This window comes from Rhinopithecus roxellana, chromosome 17 (assembly GCF_007565055.1).
Source record: "Rhinopithecus roxellana isolate Shanxi Qingling chromosome 17, ASM756505v1, whole genome shotgun sequence".
NCBI lineage: Eukaryota > Metazoa > Chordata > Mammalia > Primates > Cercopithecidae > Rhinopithecus > Rhinopithecus roxellana.
The window spans coordinates 86872151-86892973 of record NC_044565.1 but is presented as its reverse complement, the minus strand read 5'-3'; the positions used below and the strand labels follow the sequence as shown (position 1 = coordinate 86892973).

Below are 20823 nucleotides of genomic sequence, written 5' to 3'. Positions count from 1 at the left end.
AATTGAAGGAAAGATATGTATAACCAAGAGGAACTGAAGTAATTTTAACTGACTATAATTTATATCAAAATAATCTCTGTAATGATAGACGATGTAGCCAGAGAACACTCCAAAATATTTTAGAACGTTGTAAACTAAATATTCTTCTTAAGTTACAATCTTCTTAATAAAAAAATTAAACTAAATATTCTTCTTAAGTTACAATAAAATACAACTACTTAAGATAAAGTAGCCGGGCGCGGTGGCTCAAGCCTGTAATCCCAGCACTTTGGGAGGCCGAGACGGGTGGATCACGAGGTCAGGAGATCGAGACCATCCTGGCTAACACGGTGAAACCCCGTCTCTACTAAAAATACAAAAACTAGCCGGGCGAGGTGGCGGGCGCCTGTAGTCCCAGCTACTCGGGAGGCTGAGGCAGGAGAATGGCGTAAACCCAGGAGGCGGAGCTTACAGTGAGCTGAGATCTGGCCACTGCACTCCAGCCCGGGCGACAGAGCGAGAGAGACTCTGCCTCAAAAAAAAAAAAAAAAAAAAAAAAAAAAAAAAAAAAAAAAAGATAAAGTAGTAATTTATCATATAAATGATATAGGGTGGGGGGGACACCTTACCCTCCTATTCAACTCTATGCTATCCAGTGATGAAAAGAAACTTCCTCAATAAATTTCCCACGGAAAATCTGAACTACAGACAATTTTGGACACAATTTTTTAGGCTATAAAAGCAGTATACTTAAACCATACCTGTTCAGTTTCTGATTTTGTCTGTCTTTTTCTTGCTCATATTTAGTCTTCAATCCTTTGAACGTCTGAACATATTCAATCGATTCAAGTGCTTTATAAAAGTTTTCAACTATATGTGCAGTAAGAGACTTGATATCTTCCTGTATAAGCACAAAATTTACATTTAAAATATAATACAATGCTTATTAGAAGAAAAACTGTAAAATTTTGTTTTGTAGTTCTAAAGCTGATCAAAAAAGGTTTTTCAAAATCACCTTCCAAAATGTAATGTCCTGGTTTCTTTACACATGAGTCAGGACTGCACAGAAAACTTGAAAAAAAAGGAGAAGCAATTTACTGGAGCCCTTTTGTAGGACTATAAAGAACATTTGAAAAGTAAATAGATTTATTTTACATCTTCTGCTTATTTTTTGCATTTATATATATATATAGCACTTTATAATTTAAAAAGCAGTTTTACATACAATTTCATTTGATCTTCACAACAATTCTTTGAGATAGGTTTTATTATCCCCTTTTTAGAGAAAAACAAAATTGAGGCTCTAAGAGAGGCTGGATGGTTTGATCCAGAGCACACAGCTGGTTAGAGGGCAGATGTTAAAATTACGTTTTCAAAATACTCACGGTGATGGATATCCCAAATACCCAGACTTGATCATTACACATTCTATGCATGTTAAAATAAATATGTGTACCAAATACATCTGTACAGTATTATGTATTAATAAAAGAAAAACGTATTTTTCAACAAACAGGTGTTATTTAATGACTTCCTGTTTAACTGCTATCAAAATGGGATATGGCTATGGTGGTTTTCTTTCTGGTACATTTGTTAAGTTTTTGAATGAGCCTAACTCTGCCTCATATATTACATAGGAGCTGGCAAAGGCTCGATGACAAAGAGATCTCTCACAAGTCTTTCTCACATCAGAGGCTGGCTCTCACACATAGAAGAAGAAAAAACAACAGAGGATACATCTTACCTAAGTAATAAGAAGCACAGATTTCTCTGACTATATTATATACACAGATCTGATAAACTATCTGGAATTCTACTTGTCTATTCCTATAGTCTTCCAATAGTATAATCTTTGTGAAACAAACTACTTGATAATAATAACTTCTAAGTTCTAAACCATCACTGCAGATGCATGCATGCCCAGTAGGCTTATTTTAAAAAAAAAATTAAAGTTGTGATTCAGGACTTTATAGATAATACTACATAGTAAGAAACCCACAGGCCATTTCTTAAAAAGATACACCATAATTTGGTTGCATTATGGGATTTAAGTCTTAAAACTAGTTCTCCTGTACATCTCAATTAAAAAAACATGCAAATCAGAAATTAGAAACCTAGGCAATGGCTCTGTAATATGTGAAACGAAAAAATACATTAAGTTTTGGGGCACAAGGTACACAGATCAACCACTCAAACTTATTTTCAGAAAAACAATTCCATCATGGGAATAGGGACGGGGCTGTAAACCCTACAATTTGCTTTATCTGTATCTCACCAAAATGTTAAAGGAGAAAAATATAAAGTAAATAAAACAGAAAGCTTTGATTTATTGTAGCAGTACAATGGGAACTAGTGAGCTAGTTAACCATGTTTCTTCTTTTACAAGGTTAAAGACTTCTATCCTCTTCATCCTTTTAAAAATCATATACTGCAATTGACCATTTTTAGAAAAACAATCCAGTCAGCCAAATAATCTTCATATGAGAACAGCATGTTATCAGCAGATATCTGATTTTATTTTTTTTTTTGAGACGGAGTCTCGCTTTGTCGCCCAGGCTGGAGTGCTGTGGCCAGATCTCAGCTCACTGCAAGCTCCGCCTCCCGGGTTCACGCCATTCTCCTGCCTCAGCCTCCCGAGTAGCTGGGACTACAGGCGCCCGCCACCTCGCCCGGCTAATTTTTCATATTTTTTAGTAGAGACGGGGTTTCACCGTGTTAGCCAGGATGGTCTCGATCTCCTGACCTCGTGATCCGCCCGTCTCGGCCTCCCAAAGTGCTGGGATTACAGGCTTGAACCACCGCGCCCGGCCCGAGATATCTGAGTTTTAAGAAATAAAACTAGAGAATGAATTTCTAGCTTCGACTTTCTTTTTTCAAATTATTTCCAGCCAGGTGCAGTGGCTCACACCTGTAATCCAACACTTTGGGAGGCTGAGGTGGGAGGACTGGTTAAGCCTACGAGTTTGAGACCAGCCTGGGCAACAAAGGGAGACCCCATCCCTTAAAAAATTTAAAAATAGGCCGGGCGCGGTGGCTCAAGGATTTACGTTGGTAAAATCCTAGCCAACGTAAAATAAACTACGAAAGTGGCTTCTGTAATCCCAGCACTTTGGGAGGCCGAGACGGGCGGATCACGAGGTCAGGAGATCGAGACCATCCTGGCTAACACTGTGAAACCCCGTCTCTACAAAAAAATACAAAAAAAAAAAACTAGCCGGGCGAGGTGGCGGGCGCCTGTAGTCCCAGCTACTCGGGAGGCTGAGGCAGGAGAATGGCGTAAACCCGGGAGGCGGAGCTTGCAGTGAGCTGAGATCCGGCCACTGCACTCCAGCCCGAGCGACAGAGCGAGACTCCGTCTCAAAAAAAAAAAAAAAAAAAAAAAAAAAAAAAAAAAAATTTAAAAATTAGCCAGGCATTTTAGTGAATGCCTGTATTTCCAACTACTCAGAAGGCTGACGTGGAAGGATCTGCTTGAGCCCAGGAGGTCGAGGCTGCAGTGAACTCTGATTGCATTATTGCACTCGAGCTTGGGTGACAGACAGCATGAGACCTTGTCTCAAACAACACAAAACAAAAAATAAAACCCAAATTCTTTCCAACCATGTGGCCATTTCCTCAGTAGAATGATTTCAGCATGTATTAAGTACAGGCGAAGTAAATTTGTTGTAGAGGTTCTACAGTTATCTGTCGCACTCCTGTTATTCACATAGATTGCCCTCCAGACTGTTTATGACAAATCTTCTGTTGCCTGAAACTAAGCTGGGACAAAGCTTCAAGTTCTGACTGGTCCTGATTGTGCTACTATCCAAATGGATGTTCTTGAATAGGTCACTTAATAACTTTGGGTGTCTTAATTCCCTGATCTATAAAATACAGTAATTGGAGTAGTCCATCTAACTTCCTGTTCTCTTTAACTTAAAATTCTAGGATTCCATTCTACCTTTTACGCACCTTGTATAATGTCTACCAAATGAATTTTTTTTTGAGACAAGAGTCTTGCTCTGTCACCCAGGCTGGAAGGAAGTGATGTAATCTTGGCTCACTGCAACCCCACCTCCTGGGTTCAAGTGATTCTTGTGCCTCAGCTTCCCAAGTGGCTGGGACTACAGCTGTGTGCCATCACACCCAGCTCATTTTTGTATTTTTAGTAGAGACAGGGTTTCATCATGTTGGCCAGGCTGGTTACGAACTCCTGACCTTAAGTGATCTGCCCGCCCAGGCCTCCCAAAGTGCTGGGATTACAGATGTGAGCTATCACACCCAACACCAAATGAATTATTTTTCCATCCTTACTCTTTTTAAATCACTACCTTTACAATAAAAATATCACCTTCTCCTAAAAGATCACGTGACTAAGGCATGATTGACTGAAATGTCCACATACACCAAATGAGATCATAAAACATTTGGCCAATAAAAATGGAACTGAGAAAATCAAGTAAATATGGGCTGAAAGACTATGCTGAATTTCTTTTTTTTTTTTTTTTTTTGAGACAGAGTCTCGCTCTGTCGCCCGGGCTGGAGTGCAGTGGCGCGATCTCAGCTCACTGCAAGCTCCGCCTCCCGGGTTCACGCCATTCTCCTGCCTCAGCCTCCTGAGTAGCTGGGACTACAGGCGCCCGCCACCGCGCCCGGCTAATTTTTTGTATTTTTAGTAGAGACGGGGTTTCACCATGGTCTCGATCTCCTGACCTTGTGATCCGCCCGCCTCAGCCTCCCAAAGTGCTGGGATTACAGGCGTGAGCCACCGCGCCCGGCTTGAATTTCACTTTTATATTTCACAATTAAAAATATTAGCGTTTAAAAATATTAGCATCAAAAATAAAAACCACTAAACTATAACCATGTGGCAAATAAGAATTAAAAAGCTACTGATTTTTTAAATTTCAGTTCATTAGAAATAGATTCTAAGACACATGGAATATATAATTTCAGGGGTGAAAAGGGAATGAAGTCACTTTGCTTACATATAATTCTTTTACTTTTACATAAAAAATTATATACATAAAATTACATATAATAACAGTTGTTTTATATAAACTTACCACTCTTATAAATTCAAACAACTCAATAACAGCTGAATTCAATAGATTGTACCGAGTTCCATTATCCAGAAGTGCATTTATAACTGGCTCAAAAAGATTTCCCTTGGTGATGTAACGATTATAAAATTCATCTTTAAGTCCAATTATCCGCCTCATAAAGCGAAGAGCACCTAATAAAACATAATATAGGGAATAAGTTAATGATCTTACTAAAATCAATTATTATACAGGTGTTTTCCCACCATAAAACAATGTATATGCTCTTCTAAAATGAAAAGTAAAACTGTGCATAAAGTAAAAAGTAAACTCCTTTAAAATGAAAAGTAAAACTGTTCAGTAAAACCGGACTTTGAGGAAAACAGAGCTGCAGAGGACCGCTCAAAACCTGTACAACTCTGTAGCCAGAACTAACAACAACAACAACAACAACAAACAGTAATTGGAATCTAGGAGATAAACTACCCAGGCAGGTAGCTCTATGACAGAGATTAAAAAATATGCAAAATGCTGGCAGTATTTAGAGCAGTGCTGGTGGATGCTGAGACAATGCAGTGAAGGCAGCTCAGAATCAGTTGGGGGCACTGTCATTAAGGTGGGCACAGGAGTGGGCAACCTGCCATGAGCTAAGATTGCCTTGCCTCTCTGAGGGAGGGCGATTTAGAGGCAAAAGCTTGTTTTCAATTTTCTGAAAATACAGCTAAAGAGGCTCCTGATGCCAGATGCCAATCACTTAACAGGAGATCTAAAGGTTTTTTCCTTCTTTGATGAAGGCTGTTTCCACTCACACTATTCTACTTTTCTTTGCCTTGAAAAAAGATTTGTGCCAAGGCGGGCGGATCACGAGGTCAGGAGATTGAGACAAGCCTGGCCAACATGGTGAAACCCCGTCTATGAGACTCTGTCTCAAAACACAAACAAACAAACATTTGTGAACCAATCCTATCTCCATATTATAATGACATCATTCTCTTATGTACCAATTGCTTACAAGCTATTTTACCTGGCTAAACATGCACTGTGGCAGATCAGATTGTATTTGTTAAAAGAAAGAGTAATGAATAAGAAGTACAACTTCACTTCACATTTTAGGATACTGAAAAGAAATCTCATTTTTAACTCGTGAGTAGCTAAATAAAGCTTACTAAATTTAGCAATATTACTGCTAAAAATTTTATGGAAGAGGAAGGGCTGTAATTTCAATCCTTTAGTTTTATATTTGTTGATCCTTTAACTTGTATCCTTTCCCCTAAGTAGTTTAATTTATTCTACAGATACCACTAGGCAAATCTTCAAAACACAAGGGTTCTGATTTTATAAGTCATTTTCTCATTCCAACCCTCTATTCATAGATGAAACTCATTAAATAAAGAAGTGTGCCTGTCACAAGAGGTTCTAAACATTATCTGAGAATAAAACAGAAATAGGCCACATAAGGTATAAATGTTAAACTGCAACACCAAACAAGTATGGGGAGAAATGTTAGACTTGCAATCTCCCCTCTTTTTGTGGCAGGATAAGAAATGGTTTACTTAAGATGCAACAGACTGAAGCACTGGCAAGTGTGTGAGCAAAGAGGCAGACTTATACACTGCTGATAAATGAACTGATATGTACACAAAACTATAGTTACAACAGCCCTGCTTACAATAATAGAAACCTTGAAATGATATAAACATTTAAATATTGGAAATTGTGGCTGGGTGCAGTGATTCACGCCTGTAATCTCAGTGCTTTGGGAAGCTGAGGAGGGTGGATCACGAGGTCGGGAGTTCAAGATCAGCCTGGCAAACATGGTGAAACTCCGTCTCTACAAAAAATACAAAAAATCAGCCAGGTGTGGTGGAAGGTGCCTGTAATCCCAGCTACTCGGGAGGCTGAGGCAGGAGAATCACTTGAACCTCGGAAGCACAAGTTGCAGTGAACTGAGACTGCACCACTATACTCCAGTCTGGGCAACAGAGCGAGACTCTGTCTCAGAAAAAAAAAAAAAAAAAAGGAAATGCACTCAATTGACATGTTCATATTAAGAGAAGTACTCTGCAGTCATCAAAAAGTACTATTTATAGAGAACCAAATAGGAAAATCTGTCTTAAGAACATCAACCATTCCAAAATTAATATAAAAATATAATGTAATTCCAATCAAAATGAACTGGACATAATCATTTAGTTATTATGAAAGAAAAAAATGTCTAAGAACAACCAAGAAAAGTATGAAAAACAAAAGTGAAGGGGTCTCAGTAGGTATTAAACCTTACAACAGAGACACGATAATGCCTGGCATAATATAATAAACACTGGGTTTTTTTTATTTGTTTTTTTTTTTTTGAGACAGAGTCTTGCTCTGTTGCCCAGGCTAGAGTGCAGTGGAGCAATCTCAGCTCACTTTAACCTCCGTCTCCCAGGTTCAAGCGAATTCTCCTGCCTCAGCTTCTGAGTAGCTGGGATTATAGACATACACCACCATGCCTGGCTAATTTTTGCATTTTTAGTAGAGATGGTCATGTTGCCCAGGCTGCTCTCGAACTCCTGACCTCAGGTGATCCACCCACGTTGGCCTCCCAAAGTGCTGGGATTACAGGCGTGAGCCATTGCGCCTGGCCAACACTGGTACTTTTTCATTTGGTGAAATTAAACGACAGTCCAGAAATAAAACAAAAGTATATATATGTTAACTTATTGTATAACAGAAATTATATTTCAATTCAGAAGGAAAGGGGAAAGGTATGGTTGCCTTAATAAACGTGCTGATACTGTTGGCTATATATCTAGGAAACACTCATTTCAAACACTCTCATTTCAAAGTATATGCAAAAACAAAGTTCACATGTGTTACATATATAAATGTAAAAAAGGAAATGAAGATATCAGAAGAAAGTGAGAATATCTGCGTAATCTTAGGACACAGACGTTCCTAAGCAAAACAAAAAACCTAAAAGTCATAAAAGGAAAACAAAGACATTTTTGTCATCACAAGGAAATTTTAAAGTTATTTGGAAAACAATACTATAAATAAAGGCAAAGACAAAAGACAATGAAGATAGACATGTTTGTTCTCCTCAAAACATGATAAACCGTTAATATCTCTAATATACAAAACGCTCTAAGAAAAAGATAACTGGCAATTCACAACAGATAAAAATGCAAAGTACACTAATATATGAAAAGATGCTGTCAGGGAAAATGCAAATTAGAATAACAATGAGATACCACATTTTCCATTATCAGATTGATACATTTTAAAATTAGTAACACTGAATGGTGGGAGAATGTCAAAGTGCTTCAATTTTGGGGGAAGTAATCTGGCAGCTATATGGTAAATTAAAACTTAAAGGGATACACTAAAAAGTATAAAACAGATAAACATTTTGTCTTACCAATCCCATTATTGAGAATCTATCCTATAGAAAGAAATAAATCAGTACTTAAAAGATTTATGTACTAGACTATTTACTACAGTGAGGTTTGGAGTGGCAAAAAAGCAAAAACAATCTTGTAATTTATTCACTGGAGAATGGCAGAAGAATCTGTGGAAGAGCCATACCATAAAATCTTACTCAGCTATCTCCAGGAATAAAATCAGTCTACACAATATTGATTAAGCTAGAGTAGTATTAGGGAGCTGAGAAATGTGTTGGTATGATCCTGTTTTGTAAATATAAAAAACACAAAAAAATCCTCTATACATGTGTGAATATGTTTATTATCTAAATTGGTATGGGTATTAAAAAAAGAAATAACGCAGATAGTTAACACTGGCTATTTTAAGTCCATAAAAATAAAGATTAGGGAGATTAACATTTTCTCTTTACATTAAATTAAATGTCTATATTTAAGCTATAATTTTTATGGTCAGAATAAAACCACAAAGTCCTTTTCATTTGGAGGGAGGATGTTTCTTTCTCTGTTTGCAGGTGAAATTATGAAACTTTTTTAGTTTATAGTCTGCCAAAAATCAACATTGATGCAAATATCAGGATAATTATAAAGAGTGACTACTAAATGACAGTTTGATGAAGTAGATGTAAAAAAAAAACAGCAGGACTGGTTCTGTTAGTAAAATGCTGTCACTGCACATGGTATTGTATCACAACAAAAGTTAGGCTCATTGAATCTAAATGTGAGCAATATGTGGGTGGGAAAATCACTACAACCTAGTCCTCTCGCCCTTTACATAAGAACAAAAGAGTAGGACTTCTCACAATCATCTCATTCATAGAATATACACTGCTAATAAATAACTTCAAATGGGTAACTTCAGCTTTATCTCTATTAAAAATGTTGCTCCTTAAAACATTTTATACTTACACAAGGCCAGAAAAGTGTGCTTTGAATTCATCAAGACCAAGACTCTTCTTAGCAAGTCCTTGTTCATAATATAGTTTTTAATGTGATATGTGTGATGTTCCACACAAAATGTGAGTAACTCTAAAATTAAGGCAAGTAGCTGTGCTGTTTGATAATTATCTACAAAAGAAAGTAATCTCATGAAAATACTGAATATATCTAAATAAAGAATAAATAAAGCTTACATCCTATTTCATAACAAAATCTAAACTGTAATTCCTCCTTTTTTTTTTTTTTGAGACAAGGTCTCACTCTGTCACCCAGTTTGGAGTGTGGTGGCGCGATTATGGCACATTGCAGCTTCCACCTCCCAGACTCAACTGTTCCTCCCACCTCAGCTGCCAGAGTAGCTGGAACTACAGATGTACGCCACCATGCTAGCTAATTTTTTTTTCAATTTTTTTAGAGATGGGGCCTCACTATGTTGTCCCGGCTGGTGTCAAACTCTGGGCTCAAGCGATCCTCCCACCTTAGCCTCCCATAGCGCTGGGATTACAAGTGTAAGCTCCTGTGCCTGGCCCATTTCCTCCATTTTCACATCCATTAAAAAGGCTGTAGATTTTTACTTTTTCATTAGGCAGAAGCATATTATCAGTTTTACCTACTAGATAACTAAGACTCATATTTGCATAAAATATGAAATACAGAAAGAAGAGCAATAAAAATATATGAACATGATAATAATACCTTGATGGCATTGAGGAGTTCTTGGTAATGTTTCTGTAATAAATGCTATATTATTAATATTAATAAATCTATAAAAGGGCCCACCGTTAAAAAAAATACTTAAAACTTTTTGCCTAAAGTGGCTCAACACAAATTTCTCAAGAAAAATTATATGCTTTTAGAAAAGACATTTTAAGAAAAGGATATTTTTGGCTGTTTATATCAAATGAAAAATATTACATCAAGAATCTTTTTTTTTTTTTTCATACGGAGTCTTGCTCTGTCGCCCAGGCTGGAGTGCAGTGGCACGATCTTGGCTCACAGCAAGCTCCACCTCCCGGGTTCACGCCATTCTCCTGCCTTAGCCTCCTAAGCAGCTGGGACTACAGGCGCTCACCACCATGCCCGGCTAATTTTTTTGTGTTCTTAGTAGAGACGGGGTTTCACCAAGTTAGCCAGGATGGTCTCAATCTCCTGACCTCATGATCCGCCCACCTCAGCCTCCCAAAGTGCTGGGATTACAGGCGTGAGCCACCACGTCCAGCCTAAGATTCTTAAGCATAATTTAATATAACTTCATATACAACTTTTTTTTTTTTTTTTTTTTGAGACAGAGTCTGGCTCCGTAGCCCAGGCTGGAGTGCAATAGTGCTATCTCGGTTCACTGCAAGCTCCGCCTCTCGGGTTCACGCCATTCTCCTGCCTCAGCCTCCCGAGTAGCTGGGACTACAGGCGCCCACCACCACTCCTGGCTAACTTTTTTTTCTTTTTGTATTTTTGGTACAGACGGGGTTTCACCGTGTTAGCCAGGATGGTCTCAATCTCCTGACCTTGTGATCTGCCCGCCTTGGCCTCCCAAAGTGCTGGGATTACAGGCATGAGCCACTGAGCCCCGCCTATATACAACTTTTAAAATATCAACTCATGATATCCATAGAGAGGGACTTACTGAATAAACTTGCATTTTTTCTTTTCCCGAGGCTTTGGTTTATACATCCATGAAATGATTTTGAACTGCTTCTTGAACATCAAATTTTAATTTATGTCAAGGGCTCATATGGACAATCACGTACCCCTATTATAAGTGCTTTAGACAAGGAAATATTTTCTTGTTGTTTCAGACAAGGTATCACTATGTCACCCAGGCTGGAGGGCACTGGTGCAATTTCGGCTCACTGCAGCCTCAACTTCCCAGACTCAAGTGATCCTGCCACCTCAGCCTCCCTAGTAGCTTGGGACCACAGGGACATACCACCATGCCCAGTTTATTTTTTGTAGAGACAAGGTCTCACTATGTTGCCCAGGCTGGTCTCTAACTCCTGGGCTCAACCGATCCTCCCGCCTCGGCCTCCCAAAGTGCTGAGATTACAGGTGTGAGCCACCACGCTTGGCTAGACAAGGAAATATTAAGCTGTAAGGAAATTATAAAATCACAGTCTTACAGAATTTTTTAAAAAATGACATCATCTAGTACAACTATTTTATTTACTTGCGATTATATACATAAATATTTTGGGGAACTACAATGCTATGGGGAATAAATTAGCATTCTTTCTAATAACAGAATGACCATCACATATAAATACACAAAATAAAATTCTGATATTTCAAGGACTGTTTATACTTTAAATGCAAGTAAAGAGTTTCACTTGCTCCAGACCAATTTCTACAACAGCCAGTACCACAGCCAAAATCTGAACTAGTCCCTCACCATTAAAGGCAATTCCTGGCCAGGTGCAGTGGCTCATGCCTGTAATCCCAGCACTTTGGGAGGCCAAGGTGGGTGGATCGCCTGAGGTCAGGAGTTTGAGACCAGTCTGGCCAACATGGTGAAACCCCGTCTCTACTAAAAATACAAAAAATACTAGTTGGGCATGGTGGCATGCACCTGTAATCCTAGCTACTTGGGAGGCTGAGGTGGGAGATCGCTTGAACCCAGGAGATAGAGGCTGCAGTGAGCCGAAATCATACCACTGCACTCTAGCCTGGGTGACAGAGTGAGACTCTGTCTCAAACAAACAAACAAAAAGCAATCCTTCTTTATTTCTCAATTCCCAAATTTTATTACAAAAGATTTTTTAACCTTGACCCTCAATGCTGTATGTGGAAATTAAATTGAAAAAACAAAAACAGGCCGGGCGCAGTGGCTCACACCTCTAATCCCAGCACTTTGGGAGGCCGAGGCAGGCAGATCACGAGGTCAGGAGATCAAGACCACCCTGGCTAACACGGTGAAACCCCATCTCTACTAAAAATACAAAAAGTTGGGAGGCTCAGGCAGAAGAATCGCTTGAACTTGGGAGGCAGAAGTTGCAGTAAGCCAAGATTGTGCCACTGCACTCCAGCCTGGGCGACAGAGTTAGACTCCATCTCAAAAAAAACCAAAACAAACAAACAAACAAAACAAAACACAATGACCTACAGTGTTAAACAAATGTCTTGTCTTCATGACTGGGACAAGAAATTACTCATATCTCTAAATAGTCCAATCTCTAAACAGCCTCCTTATTTGAAACTGCCTCCCCTTTGAGATTTGATGAGGCTGGCAGAAAAGGCATGGGACACTAGGTGTACACAGCACATGTCTTTATTAGTATCAAGCCCATACCTAGTATGCCTGTTCTAAATAGGAACAACTACTTTTTGATTCAGATTCATGAACAATAAGCATAAAGTGGTCATGAAAGTTAGTTGCAAAGTAACTGGTCTTAGTTTACTACATTTCAAAATAAGAACTAAATCCTCGACTTTCAGACAATGCCTTCTCATAACAACGACAGAAAACAAGCTATACATTTTCAGGGAAAAAACAACAGAATTCCAACTAGTTTTCTATTTTTAATACTGGAGATAGTGGAATTTTTTCTTTATAATACAGACAAAAGTAAATTTGTTCTTGGATTTTGTTTTTATGCCAAAATATGCTTTTCTTAGCCTTATATAAGTGCATTACACTTAAAGTAGAAAAAAAGTTTATAATTTGCATGTATTCGTAAAGTATGAATTTATACTTACCAGGGCAAATTGTGTTGTTTTTGTTTGATCCAACTATATTATCTAATAAAAAAATTAAAAATTAAAATCAAATACTTCGGTAATAATATCCCACCTTTCCCTAGTACTTTATAATATACAATGCATGACTTCAATCATAATCCATTTTACCCTCAAAATAACCATTAAGACTTGGTTGCTTCAGCAAAATTATAACTGTATCTGCAATCTTTTACAAAAGTGGATGTAGCTGTAGAATTATTAAAAGACAACATAGCATATATATTCTGATAAAAAGTAAGATTACAACCAGGGATAAAACCGACATATCTTCTTTTACCTTCTCCTATTCATCATTCAACAATTAGGATATTTCTCTTCATATCATGTTTGTTTTTTTATTTTTAATTTTTTAAAATAATATTTGCATTTGATCATTATACATGTCATTTTTAAAAACAGAAAATACAGGAATTTTTAAAACTCCAGAATAATAAATGTGTTTATGCTTTAAATTAAAAAAACAAAAAACTCAATTAAGTAGGCCATTATAAATAAGTTCCAATTTCTAGGCATACATTCTAGAGCACATCAAGGCACATGTGCATAGGGAAACACAAGAATGTAACTGGAGCATTATTTGTAATAGCAAAAAGCTAGAAACAAATGCACATTAGAGGCAGAATGGCTCTATTACAGCATACTCATAAGAGAGGATTATGTAGGAGTTAAAAATAAATAAGAACTCTATTTCAATATGAATTAGATCAATATGAACAGGTATCAACACGAACAGATCTCAAAAATAACACTGGATAAAAAAATATGCAGAATAATACATATGACATTAAATTTATAGCAACTTTGAAAATATGAAAAATAATACCATATATACACATCATAACAACATAAGTAAACACAGGAGTGATAAACTCCAAATTCAGCATACCTTGAGAGATGGAGGAAGAGGGGGTAGAATGGGAATGGGAATGTGAAGGGGTACATACGAAACTCCAACTATATCTGTAATGTTTTAAAAAAAAATCTGAAAAAAAATATGGCAAGTTAGTTTTGATAAAGCCAACAGGCAGTATATGAGTGTCTGTTATACTATTATCTATATATTTCTGTAAGCCGGAAGTGTTTTATTAAAATGAACATAAAAAATGCATTATTTTTATTTATATAAATGGAACCATTCTGCAAGAAAACCCTCTGTGATGTGCTTTTGTACCCATTCACCTTGATATTTTGGGGAATTATTCAGTTGATACATCAAAATTCAATTATTTTAACTGCTATATAGTATTCCATTATATGAAAAAAACATATTTTATTCATTTTCCTACCACAAACAATGCAGCAACATTCTTGTACCTGTCATGCATATGCACAAACATTCCCTAGAGTATATACTCAGAAATGGAACTGATAGTATTACACAGGGTGTGCTCATGTTTCAACTTATTAGTTTCACAAAATTCTCCTAACTTCCTTTTAAGTGACTCTTCAGGTTAACAAATATTTTCAGATAGTGGCTAATGTTCTACTATGCTCCACATATTTCTGATTTCACTAAGTAAGTTGTAAGCTTTTCAAAGTCCTTTGCTTACGTTAGTATGTATTATGGTCATATGGTTAACATATGAGATTGATGAAATCTCTGAGATTGATGAAATCTCAGAGAACTGTAATATCTATGGCTAAGCTGAATATAGTAGAACTCAATTTAAAAATTGCCTCCAAATTAGATATATGCAACTATGATTACCTAGAGGGATATACTAAAACCATAGTAAGATTCTGCACTCAGACTCCTTCAAAAATATTTTTAGATTTTCACTCCATTTTAATAAACTGAAACAGAAATTGCAGCTGATGAATTACGGGTGCTGATTATATAACAAAGAGAATATGGAAATGCAATTTTAAAAATACTAATGAAAAAGCCTTGCCCATATATATCAGCATATATTGGCATATGAATGAGCATTTGCAGATTAAGTTACAATATTTATACTATTTGCTCCTACTCATTCTAGATATCAACTCTCACAAATTTGGGGACAATGCTTTCTTTTGATAAGTGTCTACATCTCAATTCCTTAGTGTGTAATACTGTTTGCCACATTTTCTTTTTTTGTTTTCCGCCAGTGGTCTACACATTCAGAGAAACTTCTGTAGTAACAAACTACAGAAATGGCCCCTGAAAGAATAGTCTTGCCACATTTTATCATTCACTTCCATAACCCTAAGAAACAAGAAAATCATAATTTTATATTGCAGTTTAAGTTTTTCAGTCGTAATTTCCCTGTCATATAAAGTCTCAAGTAAATTGCCTGTTAGTTTAATATTTATCTCATCCTTCTTTAAAAACAGAAATCATAGTAGATAAATAAGAGATCCTACCCTTTTCACATTTGTCTTCTGAAGTATTGGTCAAAAGTGGTGCTGTGAGAACATGCATACAATGGTTGTAGAAGAAATTTAGAAATTCACTTTTTTCAGTTTTCTGAAACACAGAATGTTTAAAAGAATACTGTTACTTTTGTAAATAAAAAACATCTTCAAGATTAGCAGTACATACCTTTTCCAGAACCAAAACAAAACAAAAATAATTAGCAGTACAGATCATACATAAGCAGATACTTTAAGATACTGTGAAAAAAATCAAACACTTGGTTATATATTGTGAAAGAACCAAAAACTAACTATATTCACTTTAATCTTATTTCTGTGGAACTGAAAATTAAGTCTACTTCATATTATATACTAAGTAAAAATGAAGGCAAGATCAGATAGCATCACAAAATGTTTTTTTGAGGAAAATTATTCAAAATAATTTTTTCCAAAAGATGCCTGTGATATGAATATGAAATTCAATGAAGAACCAATCTATTGTACAACATACATAATAACAATATATTACTAACAATTTATTACACTTGCAAACTGCTAAGAGAGTAGATTTTAAGTGTTCTCAACACAAATAGAAAACATATAAAACACACACAAAATAAACAACATGTAAGTCAGAACAGCATACACCATAATCACTATTGATCCCATTTGTCTCTCTCTCTTTGCAGTGTATTGAGTTTTTCCCAAGAATGTAACAAAGAAAGAAAATTCTCTCAACTTTAAAAATAACATTCAAATGTGTGGAAAAGACACATATGAATCTGTTTTGGAAAAATAAAAATATTTAGAAAGAAAAAGAACCAATTAAGCCCATGTGATAGCAACTTAACTACTTAAAATTTGGAACCCCAGATTTCACCAACTCTATCCAAATTTTAAAAACCACTGAATCACGTTATCAAGCCACTAGATGAAGAGACAAAATTTAAATCAATTTTTAGCATTTTAAAATTTTGTAATTTGAAAATTTGGAAAATAATGTCTATGGATTTTGGCACTATTTTTTACACAATTGGGCATACAAACTTGTAATGATTTAAAAACAACGTACATATTCTCTAAATATGAAGGAAATTTTATAAAGAAAATATCCCTCCATATTGAGAGAATGACTATTAATATTCTGGAGTATCTAATCCTTAAGTATTAAAGACTTACTCCTTAAATCTTTATCAATGTTTTATGTAATTAAGATCATTCAGTATAAATTTTTCCTTTTTTATTGTGATAAAATCACACAACATAAAACTTGCTATGTAAAAATTTATTGGTCAGGCGCAGTGGCTCACACCTGTAATCCCAGCACTTTGGGAGGCCCAGGTGGGTGGATCATCTGAGGTCAGGGGTTCAAGACCAGCCTGACCAACATGGTGAAACCGCATCTCTACTAAAAATACAAAAATTAACCAGGTGTGGTGGCATGCATCTGTAGTCCCAGTTACTCGGGAGGCTGAGAAAGAAGAATTGTTTGAACCCGAGAGGCAGAGGTTGCAGTGAGCCAAGATTACGCCACTGCACTCCAGCCTGGCAACAGAGTGAGACTCCATCTCAAAATAATTATAATAATAATAATAATTTTATCATTTTTAAGTGTACAGTTTAGTAGTGTTAAGTATATTCACAATGTTGTGTATTAAATTTCAAGAAATTAACACACAGAGGCCAAGGGACATAAATGGAATTCTTAACATTTTACTAAGATTTTAATAGATTACAATTTTGTATTTTACCACAAATGAATTGCTGTAAGAATCCACTGCTACTTAAATACCAACTGGACAAATACTTAAAATATTTGTTTCTCAAAATTTTATTACAAAGCCACCTAAAACTGACTAGGTCAAAACATTTTTATCTCAGAATAATTTCTTACATTAGTTGTAGCCAGCATGTTCTCTGGATCAATTAGAGTACGAAGAAGTCCCATTAACTGAACAGCGCCTCCTAGCTCAGGATCAGTATCACAGATCATTTGTTCAATTACCACATTAATAAGAAGAATATCCTGGTGGCAAAACAAAACAAAACAAAACAAAACATATTTCCATTAGACCTATTAGATCTAAGACAAAAACACCAACTAAAACAGCAAAGTGAGAATCATACAGAGAAAAAACAAAGAATGGAATAGCTTATTTAAACTTTTATTCCTACTGCTTTTAAAGGTTCTATAAAATACTACACACTAGAGTGAAAAAAAATCCCACTCCGGAAAAAAAAAAAAAAAAAAAAAAGAAGAAGAAGAAAGAAGAAAAAGAAGAAAGAAGAAAGAAGAAAGAAGAAGAAGAAGAAGAAGAAGAAGAAGAAGAAGAAGAAGAAGAAAAGAAGAAGAAGAAGAAGAAGAAAACCCACAAAAGCAGAGCATGCTGCAACTTATAGGAAGTGGAAAACAATTCTTTAGCAGTAATTCTTATTCATTTTGAGTTTCAGTTTCAGGCATAAATTTAGAGGTTGACTAAACAAACAAGATCATGTGACCCTAAGACATAAATTATCTCAGCCTCTAACTAGTAAATCCTTCCTAGCAAAAAAAAAAAAAAAAGAAAAAACTGAAAAAATGACCAAAAATAACCCAGTACACAACTCTTCATGCAAGAAGACACTGTGTTATATAACGATCTAATATCAGATAGATTTGCGCTACATTAGAATACTGCTCTTGGGATTTATTATTTAGTTTATTTATTATTTACTTTATTTTGAAACAGGAGTCTCATTCTCTCCCAGGCTGGAGTGGCGTGGGGCAAATCTGGAGCTCAGTGCAACCTCACAACGAGTCTCTGCCTCAGCCTTGAGTCGCTGGGATTAAGATGTGCAGCCACACGTGCCTGACGAATTTTGTAGCACCCTGCCATGACTATTTTAGTAGAGATGTCGATTCTACAGCTTGCATCTCTATGTTTCTGGATTGGTGAAATATAATAAATGCATGATTTTACATTTGTTTTCATGATTGAAAACAGATTTCTTAAAAATTTTTAAACCTCTTGGCGGGCGCGGGGCTCAAGCCTTGTAATGCCCCAGGCGCCTTTTTGTGATGGGCCGAGACGCGGGCGGATCACGAGGTCAGGAGTTCATAGAGACCCATCCGGCTAACTAACGGTGAAACCCGGCCTACGAAAAAATACAAAACAAAACAGCGGGCGTGGTGGTGGCCGGCGCTTCTGTACCCAGCTATGGGGGCTAGACAGGAGAATTGGCGGTGAACCCGGGAGGCGGAGCTGCAGTTGAAGCTGAAGATCCGGCCCACTGTACTCCAGCATGGGTGACAGCGGAGATCCGTCTCAATAAAGAAAAAATTTAAAACCTCTTAAAATTAAGATACATTTTGTAATGGATGGGCATTGACCAGTCCTATCAGCCAGTGGGTAGCATGACAAAAATTGACATAAAAATATCTTTACTGAACGGTCTTGTAAAAGATCAGGATAAGATAATATCTGCATATCTTAGGTTCTGGATGATCGTAAATAAAGTAGGAGAAAAGAAGAACATGGCAAGTAAAGCAAGAATATTTTGAATCAGAGTAAAAATAACTGTGGATGTTGTGAAACATTTCCATTTGCTTAATACAAACACAGAAGTTATACAAAAGTCCATTAATTGGCTGTGGCAATGGCCCACGTCTATAATCCCAGCCATTTGAGAGGCTAAGGCGGGAGGATTGGCCTGGGGGTCAGAGTGTTGGACCAGCTGCTCCACACATGGTGAAACCTACCTCGCCTTAAAAATATAAAAAAATTACTGGTGTGGTGGTGGGCACTGTAAACTACCGACTTAGGAGGCTGAGGCAGAGGAGAACTGCTTGAACCCAGGAGGCAGAGGTTTCAGGAGCTAAGATCGTGCCATGACTCAAGCCTGGGTTGACAGACAGGAACTCGCTCTTAAAAAACAAAAAAAAAAACCACTAACATAATTTGCTTTACAGGCACTTTAATGGAATGCTTCTAAAGTACTGTGTGTGTGTGTAAGATATACCGAGTGGTCCTCTGCATCTGTAGGTTCCTGCTCCTGGATCCAACCAAGTAAGGATAGAAAAATCTTGGGAAAGGAAAAAAAAAACAGGAGGTTGTATCCAGACTGAAACATGTCAGCATTTTCTTTTATTATATTTTATTATTCTCTAAAACAATGTCTATTCTCTCAACAATGAGTATAACAACTATGTACATAGCATTTGCATTGTATCAGGTATTCATAATCTAAGTATACGGTAAGATGTGCATAGGTATATGAAATTTATGCATGTTATTATAACGGATGCTTGAGCATAAGTGGAGTTAGGTATCTCAGTGTCCAGGGGAGGGGAAAAGTGGTTTCCTGGAACCCTCCCCCCACGATACTGGGGAGCGCTATATCATAACATATACATACACATACCATATATAAAAAAACGATACTTTTTCCAACCCATCTTGATTGAAGAGCGCAACTAAAGTATCTCTCAATCTACAGAACGTAATGGTCCAACTCTTCTAGCGTCTGTGGAATGAAAACAGCCTGGACAGAAACCAAAATGAAGACTCAATCGTTTTGTTTTGTTTTGTTTTTTGAGCAGGGATCTTGCTATGTTGTCCGCATGCTGGTCTGACTCCTAGGCTCAAAGCGCTCCCCCCGACCTCTATCCTGCCAAGCAGCGGAGATTACAGGCATGCAACACCCACCTTATTTGGCCATTATTTTTAAAATGGGGGGATTTCCTGATATGACACCCTGAAGGAAAAATCAAACTTCTATGCCATTCTGCCACAAAGAATTAACTAGAATCTAATCTAATGTGGAGGAGGAACAACAGACCACCAAAGTGTTGGATAATGAGTCAGACAAACTCTTTGTTTTGTCTTTTAAGTGTTAAAATGGCCATTACTGGGAAATGAATAAATATGAATGAGTATGTAGTTAGATGATAGATTATAAAATCTTACATATATATTTTGATAATTATACTATTAGAAGATGCAGAGTTTTTAGTGCTGCAGTGAATACTAAGGGTATTAAGGGACAGTTGTCATCATTTCTGCACCTATTCTCAAATGGTTGCAGAAAGAAATAATACCATGTATGCATAGTAGTTATACAAAGGCAGGCATAAGAAAGAATGACAAAACAAATGACAGATAAATATTTAACAAGTGGCCGGTTCGGATGGCTCACGCCTGTAATACCCAGCACTTTGGGAGCCGAGGAGGGCGGATCCGAGACCGGAGTTCAAGACCAGCGCTGACCAACATGATGAACGCGTTCTACTAAAAATACAAAAATTAGCCGGGCGTAGGTGATGCGCACCTGTAATCCAGCTACTCAGGAGGCTGAGCAGGAGAATCGCTGACCAGGGAGGCGGAGTGCAGTGAGCCAAAGAGATCGCGCTAACT

At 36.9% G+C, this 20823-nt stretch overlaps 2 protein-coding genes, 1 non-coding gene and 1 pseudogene across 6 annotated transcripts in view; 2 read left to right on the top strand and 2 right to left on the bottom strand.

Annotated features, from left to right (window-relative positions):
- The window catches only part of LOC104672416 (serine/threonine-protein phosphatase 4 regulatory subunit 3B), a 33651-nt gene extending 16176 nt beyond the window's left edge, over positions 1–17475 (bottom strand). For 2 of the 4 annotated variants that reach the window (XM_030921378.1, XM_030921379.1), the window contains exons 1-6: positions 17325–17475; positions 15440–15542; positions 13980–14075; positions 13052–13093; positions 5025–5194; positions 741–880 (exon numbers count right to left, since the gene is read on the bottom strand). In XM_030921378.1, the coding sequence (XP_030777238.1) occupies positions 741–880; positions 5025–5194; positions 13052–13093; positions 13980–14075; positions 15440–15542; positions 17325–17423 (650 nt within the window). In that variant the 5' untranslated portion in view covers positions 17424–17475. Of the gene's footprint in view, positions 1–740; positions 881–5024; positions 5195–9331; positions 9491–13051; positions 13094–13979; positions 14076–15439; positions 15543–17324 lie in introns of all 4 variants that reach the window. The other 2 variants (XM_030921377.1, XM_030921380.1) reach the window with 2 other exon arrangements.
- LOC115894448 lies at positions 1542–1689 on the top strand. Its single transcript, XR_004054566.1, has one exon. It is a non-coding gene; the product is annotated as a small nucleolar RNA SNORA12 (small nucleolar RNA).
- On the bottom strand, positions 15180–15252 carry LOC115894488 (annotated as a pseudogene).
- Positions 17476–18824: 1349 nt separating the features above from the next.
- The window catches only part of LOC115894177 (serine/threonine-protein phosphatase 4 regulatory subunit 3B-like), a 32569-nt gene continuing 30570 nt past the window's right edge, over positions 18825–20823 (top strand). Inside the window, exon 1 of the mRNA XM_030920525.1 lies at positions 18825–18917. Coding sequence (XP_030776385.1) covers positions 18825–18917 — 93 coding nt within the window. The remainder of the gene's footprint in view (positions 18918–20823) is intronic.